The sequence below is a fragment of the Hydra vulgaris genome, chromosome 06 (assembly GCF_038396675.1).
Source record: "Hydra vulgaris chromosome 06, alternate assembly HydraT2T_AEP".
Lineage (NCBI taxonomy): Eukaryota > Metazoa > Cnidaria > Hydrozoa > Anthoathecata > Hydridae > Hydra > Hydra vulgaris.
The window spans coordinates 58,595,939-58,614,282 of NC_088925.1; the positions used below are offsets into that span (position 1 = coordinate 58,595,939).

The window sequence follows — 18,344 nt, forward strand, 5'->3', positions numbered from 1 at the left end:
AAATTTTGATCATGTTTCTGGTATTCAGGTAGTGAAAAAAGTTTTGTTAATAATTATAAATTGTAAATCTAATCCAGCTGCTTTGTTTCATAGAAGAACGGATTTTTTTAATAATAATTTTGCCCCTAACATTTTAAAATTAATTTATGTTTCATTGCTAACCACTAACACTCGTATAAGCTTCATTGAAAACCAGCTTAAAAAAACGACTTCTGCTTGTCTTGATGCTGTGCAAGTTGTCTTAAAGCGACAATATAAAAGGTATTTCTCATTTTCTATTACAGAGACACTAAAGGAGGAGACCGCGAGTGCAAGGCTTCACAATATTGATAGTGAAGAGATAGTCGGTATGTTTAGTGATGCCAAAGGAAGATGTCATAATGCCACACTTTGCTACATTCTTGCAAATTAAGATGTAAAAAGAATAAGACTGTAAATTATTTAGGCAGTTATATATGTTGCATGAAATAAAAGAAAGAGAAATCGACTGCAACATATTGAAATCAGAGCTCAGATTTCAAGGAGAGAAATTTCAAAACGCCAAAAAATGGATAAAAATGGAAAAAGACAGTTAGAGAGACCTGTCCAAACTAACTTTTATTGAAAAGAAGAACGCATTTAGGCACTTGTCAAACAAGCAATTTAATGATTTGGAAGATGTTATATTTGACAGAATTATTGGTAGGAAGCTCTGCCATCAATGGTGCCATGCTGACACATCCAAACCTGTGATGCATGATGGCAGAGTAGAAAAATCAAATAAAAGACAAAAAGATATAGTTTATAGTGTTTCCTACTGGAAAGATGATAAAACTGAAATTGAATCTGTTGATTATCTTATGAAAAAGTTCCAGCTTGCTGCAGATGTCATTACAGGAGAGAGGATATTTTCTTAATTAAATGTTTATGATTATTACAAAATTTTGTTTTATAAAACTTTATTTAAATAATATTTAAGGCATGGACGTTTGTATCGTATTGGTTAAGACTGCGCTAATTGATTTGTTTGTGTCATGGAATTTTGACATGACCTAATTTGCTTGTATCTTGGTTATAATGGCATAATAAATAGCTATTAGTGAGCATGGTATAAGCCTTTAGGGTTATACATCTTTACTAAATTTATGAGATATAGCTTAAATAAGATTAAATATCTATATTAAATCAGTGAATGCTCAATATACATAATTGCTTTTTTTTAGTTTGTAAGCATGGCTTGGCTTCCATTTGTGGCATGTAAGTTAGTTAGCATAAGCAAGTGTTGACTTGGACTTTTTTTGATAGACGGCTCTGGCTTACCTTCACGTGGTGTCTATTGTTAAAAATAATTATTATATAGTTTCATTAATGGAATTTAGCATTTTAATCATTTACTAAAAGCCAAGACAAAATTATTTAACCCTCCAGCGGTCCTGGTTGTTCAAATTGCTACAAGCCAATCATTATTATCTTGTTTCAGTTTTTTAGTTATGACTAGGTGGTTTGTTTTTCAGTAGCCTGGTTTTTTCCTTTTCCTTTAGTTTTATTTCAAAAAGCATAATAAAATAACTTTTTTTTGGATTTTTTATCTTCTTTATCTCATTTTTATCATTTTGTTTAAATTGATACAATAGGCCTTTGAATGTTACTTTTTTTAAATTTAAAAATATTCATTCTTTTTTGTTCCTTTTTTTTATTTTTAGACTTCTCAGCAAACATTGTTTAAGTGGATTTGCAGTGGACTTATATAGGCATTTTTTAGCGATTTAATGGAGTTTTGCTCATCATTATTTAGTGAACCATTAGTTGCAGCTGCTATAAATGGCAAGCCAATAATTATAAGACATGTTAATACTGGCTAGTCATCGGCTAGCCATTTTTAGCGGCTGCCAATACTAAGTAACCAATGAGCGAAACTAAAGTGGTCCACTCAAAATGCCTATATAGGTATGCCTCAATGTATGCTCAAAATGCCTATATAGGTCCACTGAAAATCCGCTATTGAATGTTAGAGTATATTTTATAATTATAACACATTTTTCAATGGTTCTAATTTCTACTAGCCAATTGCTTTTTTTAACATTTTGATTTTGAAATGTAATATTCTTATTAAAACAGTTTCAGACTTGTATGATTTAATACAACACGCCTTCTCAAGTTACAAATTGCTGCACCCAACGGAGGGTTAAAACAATGCTTGTAAAATGTCTATTTAAATAAAAAGTTATTTAATTTAAATAAAGATTTTTTTTAAACTGTCTTTATTTTTTGTTGGTATTCAAAATAGAATACAGTATGTATACACAAGAATACACAATATAAACAACAATACTTTTGTGTTTATCTAAGTAAGTTTATCATATTCAATACTAGTGTTTCCCGAGTGTTTATGTTATAAAAATGTAATCGTAAATGAATTTGTTATGAAAAAATTAGTATTTAGATTAGAATAAAAAATAACTGACAAAATAGTATACCAATTATCATTATCATGTAGGTTTTGTTTTGTCATTTTCTTATTTACCAAAAAACGATTATTTAGATTATGTATTTATTAAGTATTGTTCATTTAGTCTTATTGTTTACTATTGTTTGTTTTACTTGTTAATGTTTCTTCCTTAGGAGATTTGATTTCACTATAACCTTAATTTATTTGTTAATTTGCTTTAAATATACAATATTCTTTTTAAGACCTCTACTATAATGATGATATTGATGAAGAGTTCCTGAAAGGTAAATTTTTATTTTAATTATGGTTTAATTATCTTTGATTATTTAGATATGCTTATATAAGTATTTATATAGACATACTAAAGTATATATCAGTTTATCTACACATTTGTTTATATTTAGACCAAAAGACACGGGAAGAATTGCGCAAGGGATAATAAATTAAGTTAAATTTATAATTCGATGACTGTCTAAGAATGAATTTCATAACTATGAATTCCTCCATAAGTGTGAAATATAATTTTGTAAGTGCGGTTTGGCATGTGAGCCAAGCAGTTTTAACTTTTTTTTAAATAAAGAAACATAAGAAAATGAATAAACAGTCTTCCCCAACCAAAATTTAAAGCATATATATGTAAATTTTAATGAGTATGTCTATTTATCAGTCATTGTATGTATTGTATGTTGGCAAATTTTTTAGTGCACTTATGTCAGTTTTCTCAATTCAATCTGTTGATTTTTAAGGAGCACAAATATTGTAAGACCTTTTTTATTTTTTACACTGTATTAGATGTTATGTATATGTTAAAAGCAATCTTGCCATTTTTTTTTTATATGCTATTTTGTTATTTTATAAAGTTTTTAATGGTAAATAATAAAACATGATAAAATAATACAGTTGAAAGATGTTTTATTTTCATTATGAATTATTGATTAAATAGGTTATTATAACTTATTGATTAAATAGGTTATTATAACTTTTCTTTATTTTTCAATTATTCATTTTTGTACTCATAAATTGCTTCATTTGAAATCAATAAGATTAAATTATAATTTTTATATTTAAAAGAAGAGAATGAAATAGGTATATTTTAAGATATATAATCTGTTTAAACCTTGTCCGAAAAAGTTTGTTGTTATACAGTCTATTAAAATATTTGTATTTAGCAAAAAAAAAATTTGAGCTTAGAAAAGGTATTAGTCTTTGATTTTCCCTGAAATATTGGCTTGAATTAACTTTTATTTTACGCGGCAATAAGCAGCAGATTGGTACAAGTATTTCATTTTAATTTTAGAATTAGCTAATTAGAATGGAGGTAGAGATCTGCCTCATTTTAAATACAAACCTCCAGGTGGCAGAAGGGATGGCAGAAAAATTAGGAATAGCGACGTTTTCAATATACATACTATATGTATAGTTGTATATTTTCAATATACAACTATGCATACAATTATTAATAAGTACATGCAGATTCACTTTTTAGTGAATCTATATACACCTATTGATATGTGTATGTACAGTGTGTATGTATATATTGATGATGTTTATATTTGTATATTGTCTTTTTGTATATAAAGTATTTGCATATAGTTATGAGTTCTAACTCACCATATCCTAGGTGTGAGAGTTTTTGCATATAGTTATGAGTTTTAACCCACCATATCCTTGTGTTTTATATAAATAATATTTATATAAAACTTGTGTTTTATATAAATATTATTTATTTTTACAAAAAGACATTATTTGAGTTTTAACCAACCATATTCTAGGTGTGAGAGGTGGAGAGCTTCAAAATAGTATTCTTTTGTTCCCTCTTCGCGCCTAATCCTGCAATTCAAAGGGCATCATTTACATCATGCTTTGTAAGACCTTTTTTTTGATACCAAGTTGTATGTATTTCGATAAGAATGACAAAGTTATGACAATTTAAGTTAAGAAAGATTTCAAATTTGATCACAGTTTCTTTAAGAAATCCATATATCAAAAAACCAGTGCTTAAAATACCATAACTTTTCGTAGAACTGTTCAATTCTGATAATTTTTTCAGCTTTAAAATACTGAATTGAAGACCTTTCCAATGATATATAACAATCTAGTGTTTGAATTTATAAATTTTATGTCACGTACCTAATAAGAAACAATGTCATTCAACTTGAGGTATATGTGAAATATGAAGAGGAAGCGTTACTTGAAGCTATAAACAGTGTTATTAGTTTTAAATTTTTTAAAGTACCCCGAGCAACTTTGCAGAGCAGGATAAATGGAAAAGTTGAGATTGGTGCAAAAGCAGAAAGATAAAATTTTAATGGCTCTTGATCTTGAAAAAAAGGTACTCGATTTTTCAGACAACAGAGCTAGGATAGGCATTGGTTTTGGAAAACAACAATATATGGTATATGCTGGCAAAGCTTGCCAAAATATATGGATATTCTTTTAAGAATGGCAAACCATCTAATAAATGGTGGCGACTACTTATAATTCGACATAACAAAAAAGTAAATTTTCGACAACCAGAATCAAAAGCATCAGTTCCTCATCAATGCATGAATCTGATAAAGGTGGCAAATTATTTTACCGCTCTTAAAGAAGTCATTATAGACTGTCAGCCTAAAGTAATATGGAACATGGATGAGACAGACTTGCAGCTAGACTTTAAGGCGCACAAAAATGTTGCTACAAAACGGTACTAAATATTTACATACGAGAACAAGTGGAAATGCAGCAGGAAGAGCCTTTCCACCTCATGTGATTTCAAAAGGATAGGCAGTAAAATCCCTTCAAAGTTTTCAAGTTCTAGATGCCCCTGAAAGAACCAACTGGAGTCTAAGTGAATCTGGATGGACTAAATAAGGGATTGCAAAACTATGATTTGAGCTTACATTTTAAAAAAACATTGAGCTACAACGTTCACAAGTTTTAATTTTGGATGGCCACGATTCCCACAATTTCGCAGAGTTAGTAGATGTGGCCATACAAAACCGAATTGAAATTGTTGAATTACCTGCTCATACAAGCAATTGGCTTCAACCTTGCGATCGAACTGTATTTAAACCATTCAAAGTTTCATTTAATAAAGCAGCCAGGATATGATGTCTAATCACCCTGGGGTTATAATAAACAAGGCCATTTTTAAAGGACTTTTAACCAAAGCCTGGAATAAAAGTATGACAAAAGCTAATACTGACTCTGGCTTTAAATCATATGGAATCTTTCATATAATCCGTTGATTATTCCGGCTGAAACTAACTTGCCAAACTATGTGTATTCTGAAGACAGGTTTGTGACTAATCTCTTTGGTTAAATTATAAAAATTGATAATGCAACAACAGTTGAGCAGATTAATCAAACAACAGACAGCACAAAAGTACCAGATATTGAGTTTGAGCAACATCTAATCACCAACCCAAGATTTGTTTTAGCAAATGATCATGACTGTTTCACTGTACCAACAACCGTAGTAGAAATTCCAGAACATAGCAGTGATTGTTTAGTGGAACTAAGACTGAAAACTATACAACTAAAAGCTGCAAGTAATAAAGCTGCATTTACTAGTAAGTTTCAAGACAGCTTTAGGATTACGTCTGACTCTGAAATTGAACTATTGATTAGCATGAAATTGATTTTACAATTTCAACTCCTTTAGCTTCTGATTTTGTAAAAACTAGACCTTTTGCCCCAAACTTCCCTTTTAAAAATTCATCTTATTCAGGAGATAAAGATAATGATATTTCGCCATATTTAGATCCAAATTTTACAAAGTGCAAAAAAGCTAAGGATTCAGACAAGTTTTTTATGCTTACTTCTAAAGAAGCATATGAGTCACAATTAAAGCAGATGCAAAAAAAAGCTCAAAATGAAACGGAAAAAGAAATGCGTAAATTGAAAAGACTATAAAACTTAAAAATAAAGGAAGCACAGGTATTGTCAAAATATAATCCTTGAAAAATAATCGTTGCTATAAAAATGAACCAATAAAAGCATAAAAAAACAGTGTGTAATTTGATTATGTTGTTATAAATTTTTGTTCTTAGTGTTTAAAAGTCTTTTACAGAGCTCACTGAATTCCTTTTTTTGATATAATATGTTAATATTATATTCTATGCAAATCTTTTAAAACAGTAGTATAAACTTTTACATTGACATTAATTATTACATTGACATTATTTATCTTAATTTACACATAATAGGATCTTCTTTGAAATATTAAACTAAATAAACTTTAAGTAATTTTGCTAGAACTGTTTTACTTATTGTTTATCCGTCAACCGGCTAATTTGCAGGATTAAAAAAATTATTGATTCAATACTTAGTAATACAACTAACTTTTAAATATTTTAAATGCCAACCCATAAAAGTAAAAAGCTTTTTTTATATATTGGCTGTAATTAGGTTCATTCCGCATACGCCTGGCTGAAATTTGGTCATAGCGGCTGTATTTTGGTCTAATCTATACACTTTTATTTATCGTTGTTTTTTCAAACAATTTTCATTTATAATAATTGCTGTAATTATATCCTAAATGCTGAATGATTTATCTTTCTAGAAATGTATAATTTTCATATAGACATTTTTGTTAATACGTCTGAAGAAACAATTTTGTAAAGATGCGGCTGGAATTCGGTCACTTTACCCTAAACAAACGTAAAATTGGTAAAGTAATAAATAAAACATCTATTATCAAAAAATAACAAGAAGCTCTTAAAAGTTATATATATATCTAGGTATCTGTTTATGTTTATATAATTTAAACCTTATACTTTTAATGGATAGAGAACGTGTGAAATTTGCTACTCAATACAAAAAGAAAAAAAGATTTCATGGAAATCAATATACTTTAAATAAAACAAATTCAGCAAATACTAGTCTTCTACTAACAGATTCACAGAGCTCAATAAATGTATCTAATTCGAAGGTAAACCCTATTAATACTTTTGCAAGTTCTAATAAAAAAAACATATGTGGATACAGAATTATTGATAGCACTTTATTAGCCATTGTTATTCAGTTGTTATGTTGTCCAGAATGTAAAACTTGTCGACTTAATTTAGCTGAAAATGCAAAAAAAAAATTTGGACTTTCCAGCTCATTGATTATATTTTGTAAATGTGGATTCAATCATGAATTTTTTACATCCAAGAAGTGTGGTTCTGGAAGTTGTAGAGCCTTTGATATTAACCAAAGGTCAGTTTATGCAATGCGTTCATGTGGACAAGGCCATATTGGCCTTAAAAGATTCTGTTATCTTATGGATCTTCCACCGCCAATGACTAAAAACACTTACATTAAAATTGTTCGAAAAATTGCTATTGAGGTTGAAGCAATTGCAGTAGAAACCATGTCTGATGCTGCACTTGAAATTATAAAAGCATCCCAACATACTACTGATGAATTCAATTTAATAAATACCAGTGTTTCTTGTGATGGTACTTGGCAACGTCGAGGTTTTTCCTCATACAACGGTGTTTATACTGCAATATCAATGATTACAGGAAAAGTTTTGGATTGTGAAGTATTATCCAAATATTGCAAACAATGTTTTTTAATTATAAAGAAAAAAAATACAGACCCTGATGCATATAAAATGCTAAAAAATACTCATTTTTGTAACCTCAACTATACTGGCCCATCCACCGGTATGGAGGTCGCTGGAGCAAAATCAATTTTTGAACGATCTATTGAAAAATATAAACTTCGCTATACTGAATTTTGTGGTGACGGAGATAGTAAGGCATTTTCATCTGTTGAAAGAGTGTATGGTGATACAATAGTTTCAAAATTAGAATGTGTTGGTCATGTGCAAAAAAGAGTTGGCACACGATTAAGAAAATTGAAAAAGGAAAGGTGTCTAGGTGGTAAAGGAAGACTTACTGATGCAACAATTGACAGATTGCAAAACTATTATGGAATTGCAGTAAGAACCAAAAATCAGTCTGTTCATGAAATGCGCAGTGCTATACTTGCTTCATTGTTTCATGTTGCTTCCTCAAAAGAAAATAATTATCACACCTATTGTCCAAACGGTGAAAAAATGTTGATCGAAAACATCCCAATCAACCTTCTCTCTATAAACCTGGCCCTGGTTTGCCACGTGATATTATTGAGTTACTAAAGCCAATTTATAAAGAACTTAGCTCTAATGAATTACTTGCAAAATGTATGCATGGAAAAACTCAGAACCAAAATGAGAGTCTTAACATGATGATATGGGAAAGAGTACCGAAAACTAAATTCTGTTCATTGTTACATTTGAAATTTGCAACATATGATGCTATTGCAAACTTTAATATTGGAAGAAAAGCATCAGTGATGACTTATGAAAAACTCAATATGATTCCAGGAACATTTATGATAGATGGCTGCAATAAAGAAAATAAAATACGCTTGTATCAATCGTCATACAAAAATAAATCCGATGTTAAGTTGCGTAGAAAAACAATCAGGGGCAATAAAAAGAACAAAAATGATAAGGAAAAGCAAAAACAAGGAACTCTTTATGCTGCTGGTAGCTTTTAAACATTTTGCTTTAAAATTTACAGACATTGTTTATTTTAAAAATATTTTTCTGCATTTTTTTCTCTTTTTTAATTTTTAAAGTGTTTTTTTGCTAACTTCTATTTTTCAATCTCCCGTCACAGTTATTTGATTTTCTAGTAATCAGTTTTTAATCAAATTTTCAGCAATGATGTGTTTTTATATGATGTATGCAATCTGCCAAAAGTTAATTATAAAACATTTCAGGGTTTGAGATATTGCTGTTTCAGCACTAAAAATTGGCTTATTTAAAAATCTTCATAATCCGTGTAGTGCTACATGGAAACTAATAGTCAGATTTAAAAACTTTTGGCAGGTTGCATAGATCAAACTGTTTTTTATCATTGGGCCAAGTTTTACTTTGAATACTCTATTAGAATCTGAGATATTTTTGACAGTGCGACGTGCATATTTTCCTATATCCGCCATTTTAGGTGATTGTCATGACAACATAACCACCTGTAATTTTATAAATCGATTTCATTTAATAAGATCTTTCATAGGCTTAATTTTAATTTTGACTATAAGATTTCACTTCCAAGATAATTTTGAAGGGGGTATACCACCTTAAACATATTCTTCTAAAAGCAAGAAAATATTTAATTTTTATTTATTGAGAAATTAGAAATAATTTTTTTTTTTGTTCTTTCTAATATGAAACTTCAGATCACAAACCAAAAGTCTAAGGATCAAAAAATAAAAAGAACAGCAACACATATTAAACAACAAAGACATAAATAACTTTAAAAAGTTACCAAATGCGATTAACTCAATCTTTTCTAAAATTATTATACTTTTCATTTAATTGATAGATCAATCATAAGGGTATTTTGCAATTTGAGAAATAAATTTGTGGTAAATCATTTTTTAGTAATAACTGTCTAAGTTTAGCCTTAAACTCATTAAATATTGTAAAAGTTTTAAGTTCAGTTGTAACCCTAACCTTGCTGTAATTTCAGTTGTAAACCCTAAACCTGTTATTACTCCATATAAGTAGCGTTCTTGGGTCAGCTAGGTTGGCATTATCAGGATCAGTGCTAACTGTGGCTACTAGCAATTCTTCGTAGGGCCATCCCCTGAAAATTGGGCTTGATTCTATAATAAATTGACAACAAAGATAGACACATAAATTTGATTAAAAATTTATTTAATCTTAAATTGTTTACAACAAATTTATCTCGTGTTACTTGATTGCAATACTTAAATAACTAAATTGACTAATAGTTCTGAGCAAAGTTGACAAATAAGTCTACGAGTAAATGGTAATCCCAAAACAACCGCGAGAAAAAAAAATTCTACACCAATCAAAATTCAACAATCTACTTAGTTTTCAAATAAATTCTTTACGCACATATAGTCTTAGGTAAAAGCAAACTATATGACCCAAGGTACAAGACTTGATAGCCTTATGAAAAAATCATTTGTTAACTTATAAAGACTTACTTTAGACCATCAAAAAGCATTTTCCGAATATAACTTAGCATAGCTCTCTGAGAATCAAAATAGGATTAAAAAAATTTTTTTTTATAACAAATTACTTGAGAAGCATAAATTTGAACTTTATAGTTTTAAATAAAGTGGGGTGGTACAAGGAGGTACAAGAAGGTATAGGTACAAGAAGGTCTTAGGTACACCCCTATTTAATAAAAGGTTTCCGAGTAAAAAGATTTTTTAAGACGGCTAGGGGCAAATTATTTAGCTCGCATGTATTTAGAATTCTTATTTTAATATAATAAGGCTTTGAGTGAGCGAAGCGAATTGCAAAATGTATTATACGGGTTGCACGTTTCTAACAATATTAGCATAATTTAAATAACTATGTATAAATGAATAATTAAGTTGGATTAAACTTTTCTTATTGAGGTAGATTCGTACATTTATAAAATTCCTATGTTATTACTATATAAACCTAAGTGCTTATATAACCAATATGATGGTTCCAAATGATGTTTTTATCAAGATAAGCACCTAAAAATTTGAAACGAAATCTTTTGTTTTATTTTAACTTGATCAAAGATTTGACGTATTTTTGATGGCTGCTTTTATTAAAATCGATGTACCTAGTAAGGTTTCAGTAAGGTTTATCTGAATAATTTAAAACAGCAACATTTATACAATAAGTTTAATGATAATAAACAAAAAAAGGTACATCGAATCTTTATTTAACTTCAATATATTTACTATAGACTTATTTTATTTATGTTATCAAGTATTATAATATCGTAATATAAATGACCAAAAAATCCTAATTTAATTAAAATAACAATTTGCTTTACTAAAACAAAAATAAAAAAGGTTTTAACTGATTTTTGTTTTTTAGAGGAATATATCAAATATATACATTTTTTTTTTATTAATATTTTTTTATTTATTAATAAAAATATTTATATGATTCTTATTTTTTTTTTTTTTTTTAAGTATATTTATATGTCAACCAAGTATGAACACATAAACAAATAAAAAATTAATAATATAAATGATTTTATATAATGTTAAAATAAAATAAAATTTTTTTTTCTAAATTCTCCTACACTTACCATTTAAAAGAATACACTTACCTGTCTTACCTGTAATAACCTGATAACAACAAAATTTTTGCTGAAATTGACTATAATTTTAGGCAAGAATTATCTTTATTATGGTTACAAATGTATGTATGTATGTATGTATGTGTGTGTGTATGTATGTATGTATGTATGTAAATTTATAATAATTACACTTAAAAATCATCATTTTTAGTAAATCCTTTTTTAATTGATATTAGTGATGGTTGTCCAATTTCAGGAAATATGCTGGAAGAAATATCTCAATTTGAAATGGAATTATTAGATCTTCAAGATTGGATTTTTGGAAAATAGTTCCTGAAGTTAAGCATCCTCAACTATAACTATAAAACTCATTTCAATTTTTTGAAATGAGTTTTATAGTTATAGTTGAAGATATTTGAGTACTCTGTTACATATGATTTTTGAAAATATCGAAAGAATAGATATGCGGCCGTAGTGCAGTGGTTAGAGCGCTTACTTTAGAAGCAGGAGAACCAGGTTCAAAACGAGTTCTGGACATATTTTCGCGTCACGGTAAGGAAGGAGGCGTAAACTTCCTGGTTTAATGCACTTCCGCGGTGCTCTGTGAGAGGACCGTTAGGTCTCGGGGCACCTAAATAACAACAACAACAAAAAATAGAGTAGGGCAATAATTACTCATAACAGATTTCCTCTTCTTTAAAAATAAGAGTAATTTTAGCAACTTTTAATTGGTCGGGGAATATTCCTTAAAATAAACTCTAAAATTAGATATAAAAAAATAGATAAATAGAAACTCTAAAAATTTAGAAAAAAATTGATATCTTTTAACGGTTGGAAACAATCTATATTAATGTTTCCATTTACTTGAGTTTTAAACAGTTTTTTCAAACAACAAACAAGTGCATTAAAGTATAGTAGATTAATGGTGATCTAACTTACTATTTCAATTACGTGTCAAAAACTAATATTTAAGATAAAATTCATTGTTCAAACTAACTTACTCAGTCAATTAATGACTCGACGCTTACTACTAGAATATTTCTTTTATTATTATTATTTTAAATGAGTTTATTTATGTAGTATTATTTATACCAAAGAAACCAGTCAATCTAATTTTTCTTGACTTTGCAGAGACATTCAATAAAATATTGCATATTAGACTGCTGCAAAAAATGTTGGGTATAAATTGTAATCTTCTAGATTGAAGCCTTCTTTTTACCTGTTGATTCTAAAATGTTTTTACCGCGTAACCACCATTTTGTAATCACCACGTCTGCTTAAATACTAATACCATGAATTATCAAAATGCTATCAATGTTTATTTAAAAAAAAATAAAACTTTTGAACAGCTGATTGTAAACGGTGTGTAAACCTCGATTTGGTCAACTTTTCTGATGAAATAAAAATTATTATTACTTTGTTAAGGATCAAATCACATTGCTCTTGGAGTTAGCAACAAATCACATTGCGTTGGAGTTAGCAACAAATCACATTGCTCTTGATGTAAGCAACAAAGTTTTTGATCATTTAATAACCATTATTAATCAAAACAACTTTTGTTCTTTAAAAGCAACTAGCAGCTCTAAATAATTTATCGATATTATATACTTTCTGCCTTTAAAAACAACTAATAAAAAGTTTATGTAGTTCTCCAAGGAGATGGAAGAATGAATGGAAGTTCTCTAACAAGATAACTTAATGAGATAATTTGATAATTGAAATTAATGAGATAATGAGATAATCAAATGAGATAATTTAAAATGAGATAATTAGATAAAATAATAAGATAATTTAATACTCAGCAATGCTCTAAATGTTGGATAAAAAGACTGGTTTTAAACAAACACGAAAAATGAGTTGTTTTTTCTTTACAGTACGAGCGTGATATCAGAAACAAAAGTGTTTTCTAAAAATTACTGTTACTTTGTTATCAAAATATATACAAAATAAACATTAGGAAAACATAAATTAATTGGCAGACATAAGTTAATAGACACATTACCAGAAATTAAAAAAAGGTAAACAAACGACGAAAAGTCAATAAGCATTGCGAGCTTTGACGTTGGCCAATAATCAAAAAGAAACTAAAAATAATTTTTTTCTATACAATTATAACATATACACCATTACTGCATATGTTCAGTAAATACAAAATATATTAGATTATACATTTAGTATTACTACATTTTAGGATGACGTCATGGAAAAATAACCTTTTATTGTGGAATTTAAAAAATAAAATTAAAAAAAATCATATTTCAACTTTCGCCATAAAATAAAGCTCAGCCAGAGCCACTATAGTCGCCACAATAACAGAAAAAATAATTCGCATGCCTAAATCACCAGAAAATGCAAATTGAGAGGAAAAATAGGCAAATGCAAATGTCGCAATCACGGATAAAAGAAAGTTTACAATGCTCATTACTTGCTGACCAGTGGTTCGAATCGCAAGACCTATTTCTTGACTGAAATTTTCTGTTTTAGTTCTAACGTTTTTAACCATTTTATCATATTCGCGTTGATTTTGCTCTCGGGTAAGTCGCTCCAATCGATTTATCAATTCTGGCGATCGAACAGGTTCGGGAATATTTTCAACAAAAATTTTTGATGTTTTTACTAATTTATGCAAATCGATAAAGTTGGCATTCGTGCTTGGGCATTTAAATGAACTATAGAACTGATGAGCTTCTGTGAGAACATCATATGGGATTGATTGTTTTTCCGTGTTCGGCTGCGATAACGCAACTCTAACTTTTGCTTTAAGAGCAGTAGCGGCGTTACTGTCATTTAGTATTGTTTTAAGAAATGATATTATCTCTGCTGATAGAAATATTTTTGTTTCAACTCCTGTCATATTGTTTTTATTTTCTGAAAAGAAAATATTCAAAAGTTCTTTAAATGACTAAATTAAGCTTTTGACGAAAAGAATCTCAAACTATTAAGTAAATTTTATTTTAATTTAAAACAAAATAGAATATATATTATATAAAAATAGAATATTTATTATATAAAAATAGAATATACATTATATAAAATGGAATATATATTATATAAAATGGAATATATGATATATGTAACAATATGTATATACTATAACAATATTTTTAAAAATAATTTGTTTTTGAAAGTAAGAAGCAGTAACTATGATTAATTTTATTGAAATTTTTTTATTTAAAAAGCTGCGCGACACAAGAAGAAAATGTCTAAAAATAATTTCTGAAAATATTTCTAATTCTGTTCTGTAAAATGATTTGAATTTTTTTAAAGAATATTACTTGTTTTTTTTTGTTTTATTCTACTGAATAGAAACCAACGAGAATCTTCACGAGTACTCATACGGAACCACATATTTTAAATTTACATGCACACTCAAAAAAAGAAAAAATACTTTGTTAATCAGTACTTGTTTTAAAATAATTGAAATATGTCAATATAATAAATACTCTTACTAAAGCTTCCATTTTGTTAGAAGGTAATCAGAAAGGAATGAAAACCTAAGAAGTAGCATACGATCGTAAAAAATAATCTGCTCAAATAAAAACTACTATTCGGAACGACTCATCGTCATGCATCATAAATATTTAATGTAAGAAAAAAAAAAGATTTTAGATGAAATCAATTCAAAAGGAATTTTTTTTATAAAATTGATTAAAAAAAAGAAAATATAAAGGACCTTTTTCTTCATATAATCTCTAATTGCAAGATATATAATTGCTATGTCGCCAGGTTAAAACTTACAAAAAGTAAAATATTTTAAAAGCAAAAAAGTTAATTAACTTATCTTTTGCGAAAGGAAAAAATATCTATTTTAATATCAATAGCAGCGAAATAAAGAATTTTCTCTTACACCCTCATATATAAAAACAACTGAAACAAAGTTACACCCCAATACATATATATAACTTAAAGTAGTTGGAATACAAACTCTTTGTTGCATATTATAGAAAATCTATAAAAAATGAATATTATCAACAAATCAAACTATACAAGTCGTTCGCTGACTACGGTTCCGAAATATAGCGCTGGGTTTCTTAACACAACTCCCTTCGGTAATACGACAGCTCTAGATATAACAACGCCAACGAAGTTAGTACTATACGTTACGTATGCTGCAATTCTAATTTTAGGAATAGCAGGTAACCTTGGTATATTATATACATTAGCTAAACGCAAACAACCCTTAAAAAAATACGACATTTATGTTATATCGTTGTTAATAGCTGATTTGTTATCAGCTATATTTTTACCAATGGTATCCGTGCAAGACTATCTTACAGATGGCAAAGAGTGGTACCTTTTGGGTCGGTTTGGTTGCAAAGTTTTTGTTCCAATGAATCATTTAACAATGATGGTTTCAACTTTCATGATGGTTATAATTGCAGTATCAAGATTAAGGTAATTTTTCTCTTTTTATAATCAGCTAACTTACACAAGGCCGTAGACAACTTTTTAAGATGTTTGAGCTAAACAACTTTGAAACATGAAAAAAACTCCATATTTGAGTATCTTCATATATATGAGGAATGAGTTATATAAAAAATTGCGATCATTAGAGACTGGGAACAACAAAAACCCTAAAACGTCAGCCCCCACCACCAGCCCCAAATATTAGGGCAATGAGTCAAAAATGTTTTTTTTTTTTTTTCAATATTAAAATTAATTTATATTCGATGAATTTCAAATTTGATTCAATAATCTCTTATTGTTCGGCTTTTATGACATGAAATTTACAGCCCCCTCAAATTGAGGAGGGTGTAAAATCTGCATGGTCACAATAAATGAAATTCAAAATCTGTTAATGAATACAAATTTGGTTTCTGCTTGTAAGTTAGCTGATTATAAAAAAGATATGTGCAAGTTAGCTAATTATAAAAAGTATATATATATATATATATATATATATATATATATATATATATATATATATATATATATCATTTTAGCAAAATTAGTTTGTTATTAAAATTTAACCAAACTCAATTAAACTTAAAAACTAACTGTGCAACGCAAAATAAAAACTATTAATTATACTTAAAAATTTTATTATAAACTCATATATGTATATATATATATATATATATATATATATATATATATATATATATATATATATATATATATATATATATATATATATATACATATATATATATATATGTATGTATATATATAAATATGTATGTATGCGAATGTACGGAGTTTTGTTATTTATAAATAATAATTATTTATAGAGTTTTAAGTCGAACCACAACTGTATCACATTATCGAATAAGCGCTTTGTGGAAAATACTTGTTGTCTGGTCAATCGCTACTGCTTCAGTGGCACCATATTGCAACGCACTTAATATTGACCAAAACGATAACTCATGTTACGACAAATGGTCATCGAAAGAAATAAAATTCGCATATTATGCATCGCATCAGATCATTGCAACATTTCTTCCCGGAATTACTTTAGCGATCGTTTATGGAATTTCGATATACAAGTTAAGAAAAATGAAAATTCCAGGGGAAAACAAACGTTCGTTTTTGCGAAGAAAACAAATGAACAAATCGATGATGCTTATGTTCGGAAGCATAGCAGTGATCTTCTTTATTCTCACATTACCCTATACAATAGCTTTTTCAATAATAGCAATCCAACAAATTTATAACAACCCAGTATATACTTCAAACAAAGCTGTCTACCAACGTGTCATAGAAGGTTTATACGCTCTAAGTGCTTGCAGTGCCGCTGTTAACCCATTCGTATATGCATACATGCATAAAGATATAAAAAGAAAAATGACCAGAAAAGCTTCACAGTTCTCCTCGCTGATGAGAAGTTCAATACATAAAGGACCAAGAATTGTTACCACACAGACCGAAAACTAAATAAAAAATATGATAACGGAAATTGTATATGGTAACATATCTTTAACCTTGAAAAAATTTTTGACTTAATTTTCTAAAACTGGTTTTTGGTTACTCACTGATTAAAATTGAGTTTGATCTGCGAATAAATTTTTAAATCGGTTTATAAAGAAAATTTAAAGTTCATTTAAAATTTCCAATTATTGTCATTAGTTTACTGGTTCGACAACTTTTATTTTGTTGACGCAGTCATTAAAATTTTAAATTAACGCTATCCGTAACATAAACAAAGCAAACAAACTGCGGTGAGATTTTCATTGTGTTACGCATTTTTGCTTAAAGTATTTTTCAGAGGCAAATAAATGTTAAAAAAAATGTCGCTAATAATCTTTTTAACAACAACAAAAAAATTCAACATTTTTTGTATCAGTAAAAATTCAAAATGTATAAATATTTTTATTTTAAAGCGAGAAATTAAAAAAACTTTTTTATTTAAATGTTTTTTTTAATTTAAAAACAAAAAAGATTTTATTTTTTAGGTTAATTTTAGCCAATTTGTATTTTTATTCCAATTTATATTCCATTAAATTTACATTCCAGTATAATTTGAAAGTTGTCTATATAATTTATTTATATTCCGGTATATTTTGATATAATTTGAAAGTTATCTATATTATTTATCTATATTTCGTCATATTTTGATATAATTTAAAAGTTATCTATATTCGATGACCGATAATATGTTTATAATCTAAAATTTTTCTTTATTCTCTAATTAATAACATAATTTCATAAATCAAAATACATTGCAATAAGTTGTTTTGATGTTGCAATTAATAATATTTAACGTTACATAAAACATTTTGTAACGTCAAAATAACATTATTGACCACCTATTAAAACAACATTCGATTGCCTCCCCGATTGTCAGAGCAGCCAATCGGCGGTCGAGGCAACAAACATTCATTTTATAATCCTTAATCGTCTGAAACTTCTAGCAA

General features: G+C 28.0%; 2 protein-coding genes across 2 annotated transcripts; one reads left to right on the top strand and one right to left on the bottom strand.

Moving 5' to 3' along the window:
• Nucleotides 1-2,387: 2,387 nt before the first annotated feature.
• On the top strand, nucleotides 2,388-18,100 carry LOC124814429 (neuropeptide Y receptor type 1). Its single transcript, XM_065800557.1, has 6 exons — nucleotides 2,388-2,472; nucleotides 2,671-2,712; nucleotides 2,833-2,954; nucleotides 3,131-3,187; nucleotides 14,960-15,885; nucleotides 16,722-18,100. The coding sequence occupies exons 5-6, from the start codon at nucleotides 15,449-15,451 to the stop codon at nucleotides 17,362-17,364; spliced, it is 1,080 nt and encodes a 359-aa protein (XP_065656629.1). The 5' UTR covers nucleotides 2,388-2,472; nucleotides 2,671-2,712; nucleotides 2,833-2,954; nucleotides 3,131-3,187; nucleotides 14,960-15,448; the 3' UTR covers nucleotides 17,365-18,100.
• Nucleotides 13,742-14,344, bottom strand: LOC101237749 (transmembrane protein 199). The gene has a single exon (XM_065798872.1). It carries the CDS (start codon nucleotides 14,342-14,344, stop codon nucleotides 13,742-13,744), a length of 603 nt encoding a protein of 200 aa, XP_065654944.1.
• Nucleotides 18,101-18,344: the final 244 nt, after the last annotated feature.

Excerpts from the sequence above, each read along its gene's own strand:
- LOC124814429 (XM_065800557.1), top strand. The coding sequence starts at position 15,449 with ATGAATATTATCAACAAATCAAACTATACAAGTCGTTCGCTGACTACG. Across the intron at positions 15,886-16,721 it reads ATTGCAGTATCAAGATTAAG|AGTTTTAAGTCGAACCACAA; the intron begins GTAATTTTTCTC and ends AATTATTTATAG.
- LOC101237749 (XM_065798872.1), bottom strand. The coding sequence starts at position 14,344 with ATGACAGGAGTTGAAACAAAAATATTTCTATCAGCAGAGATAATATCA.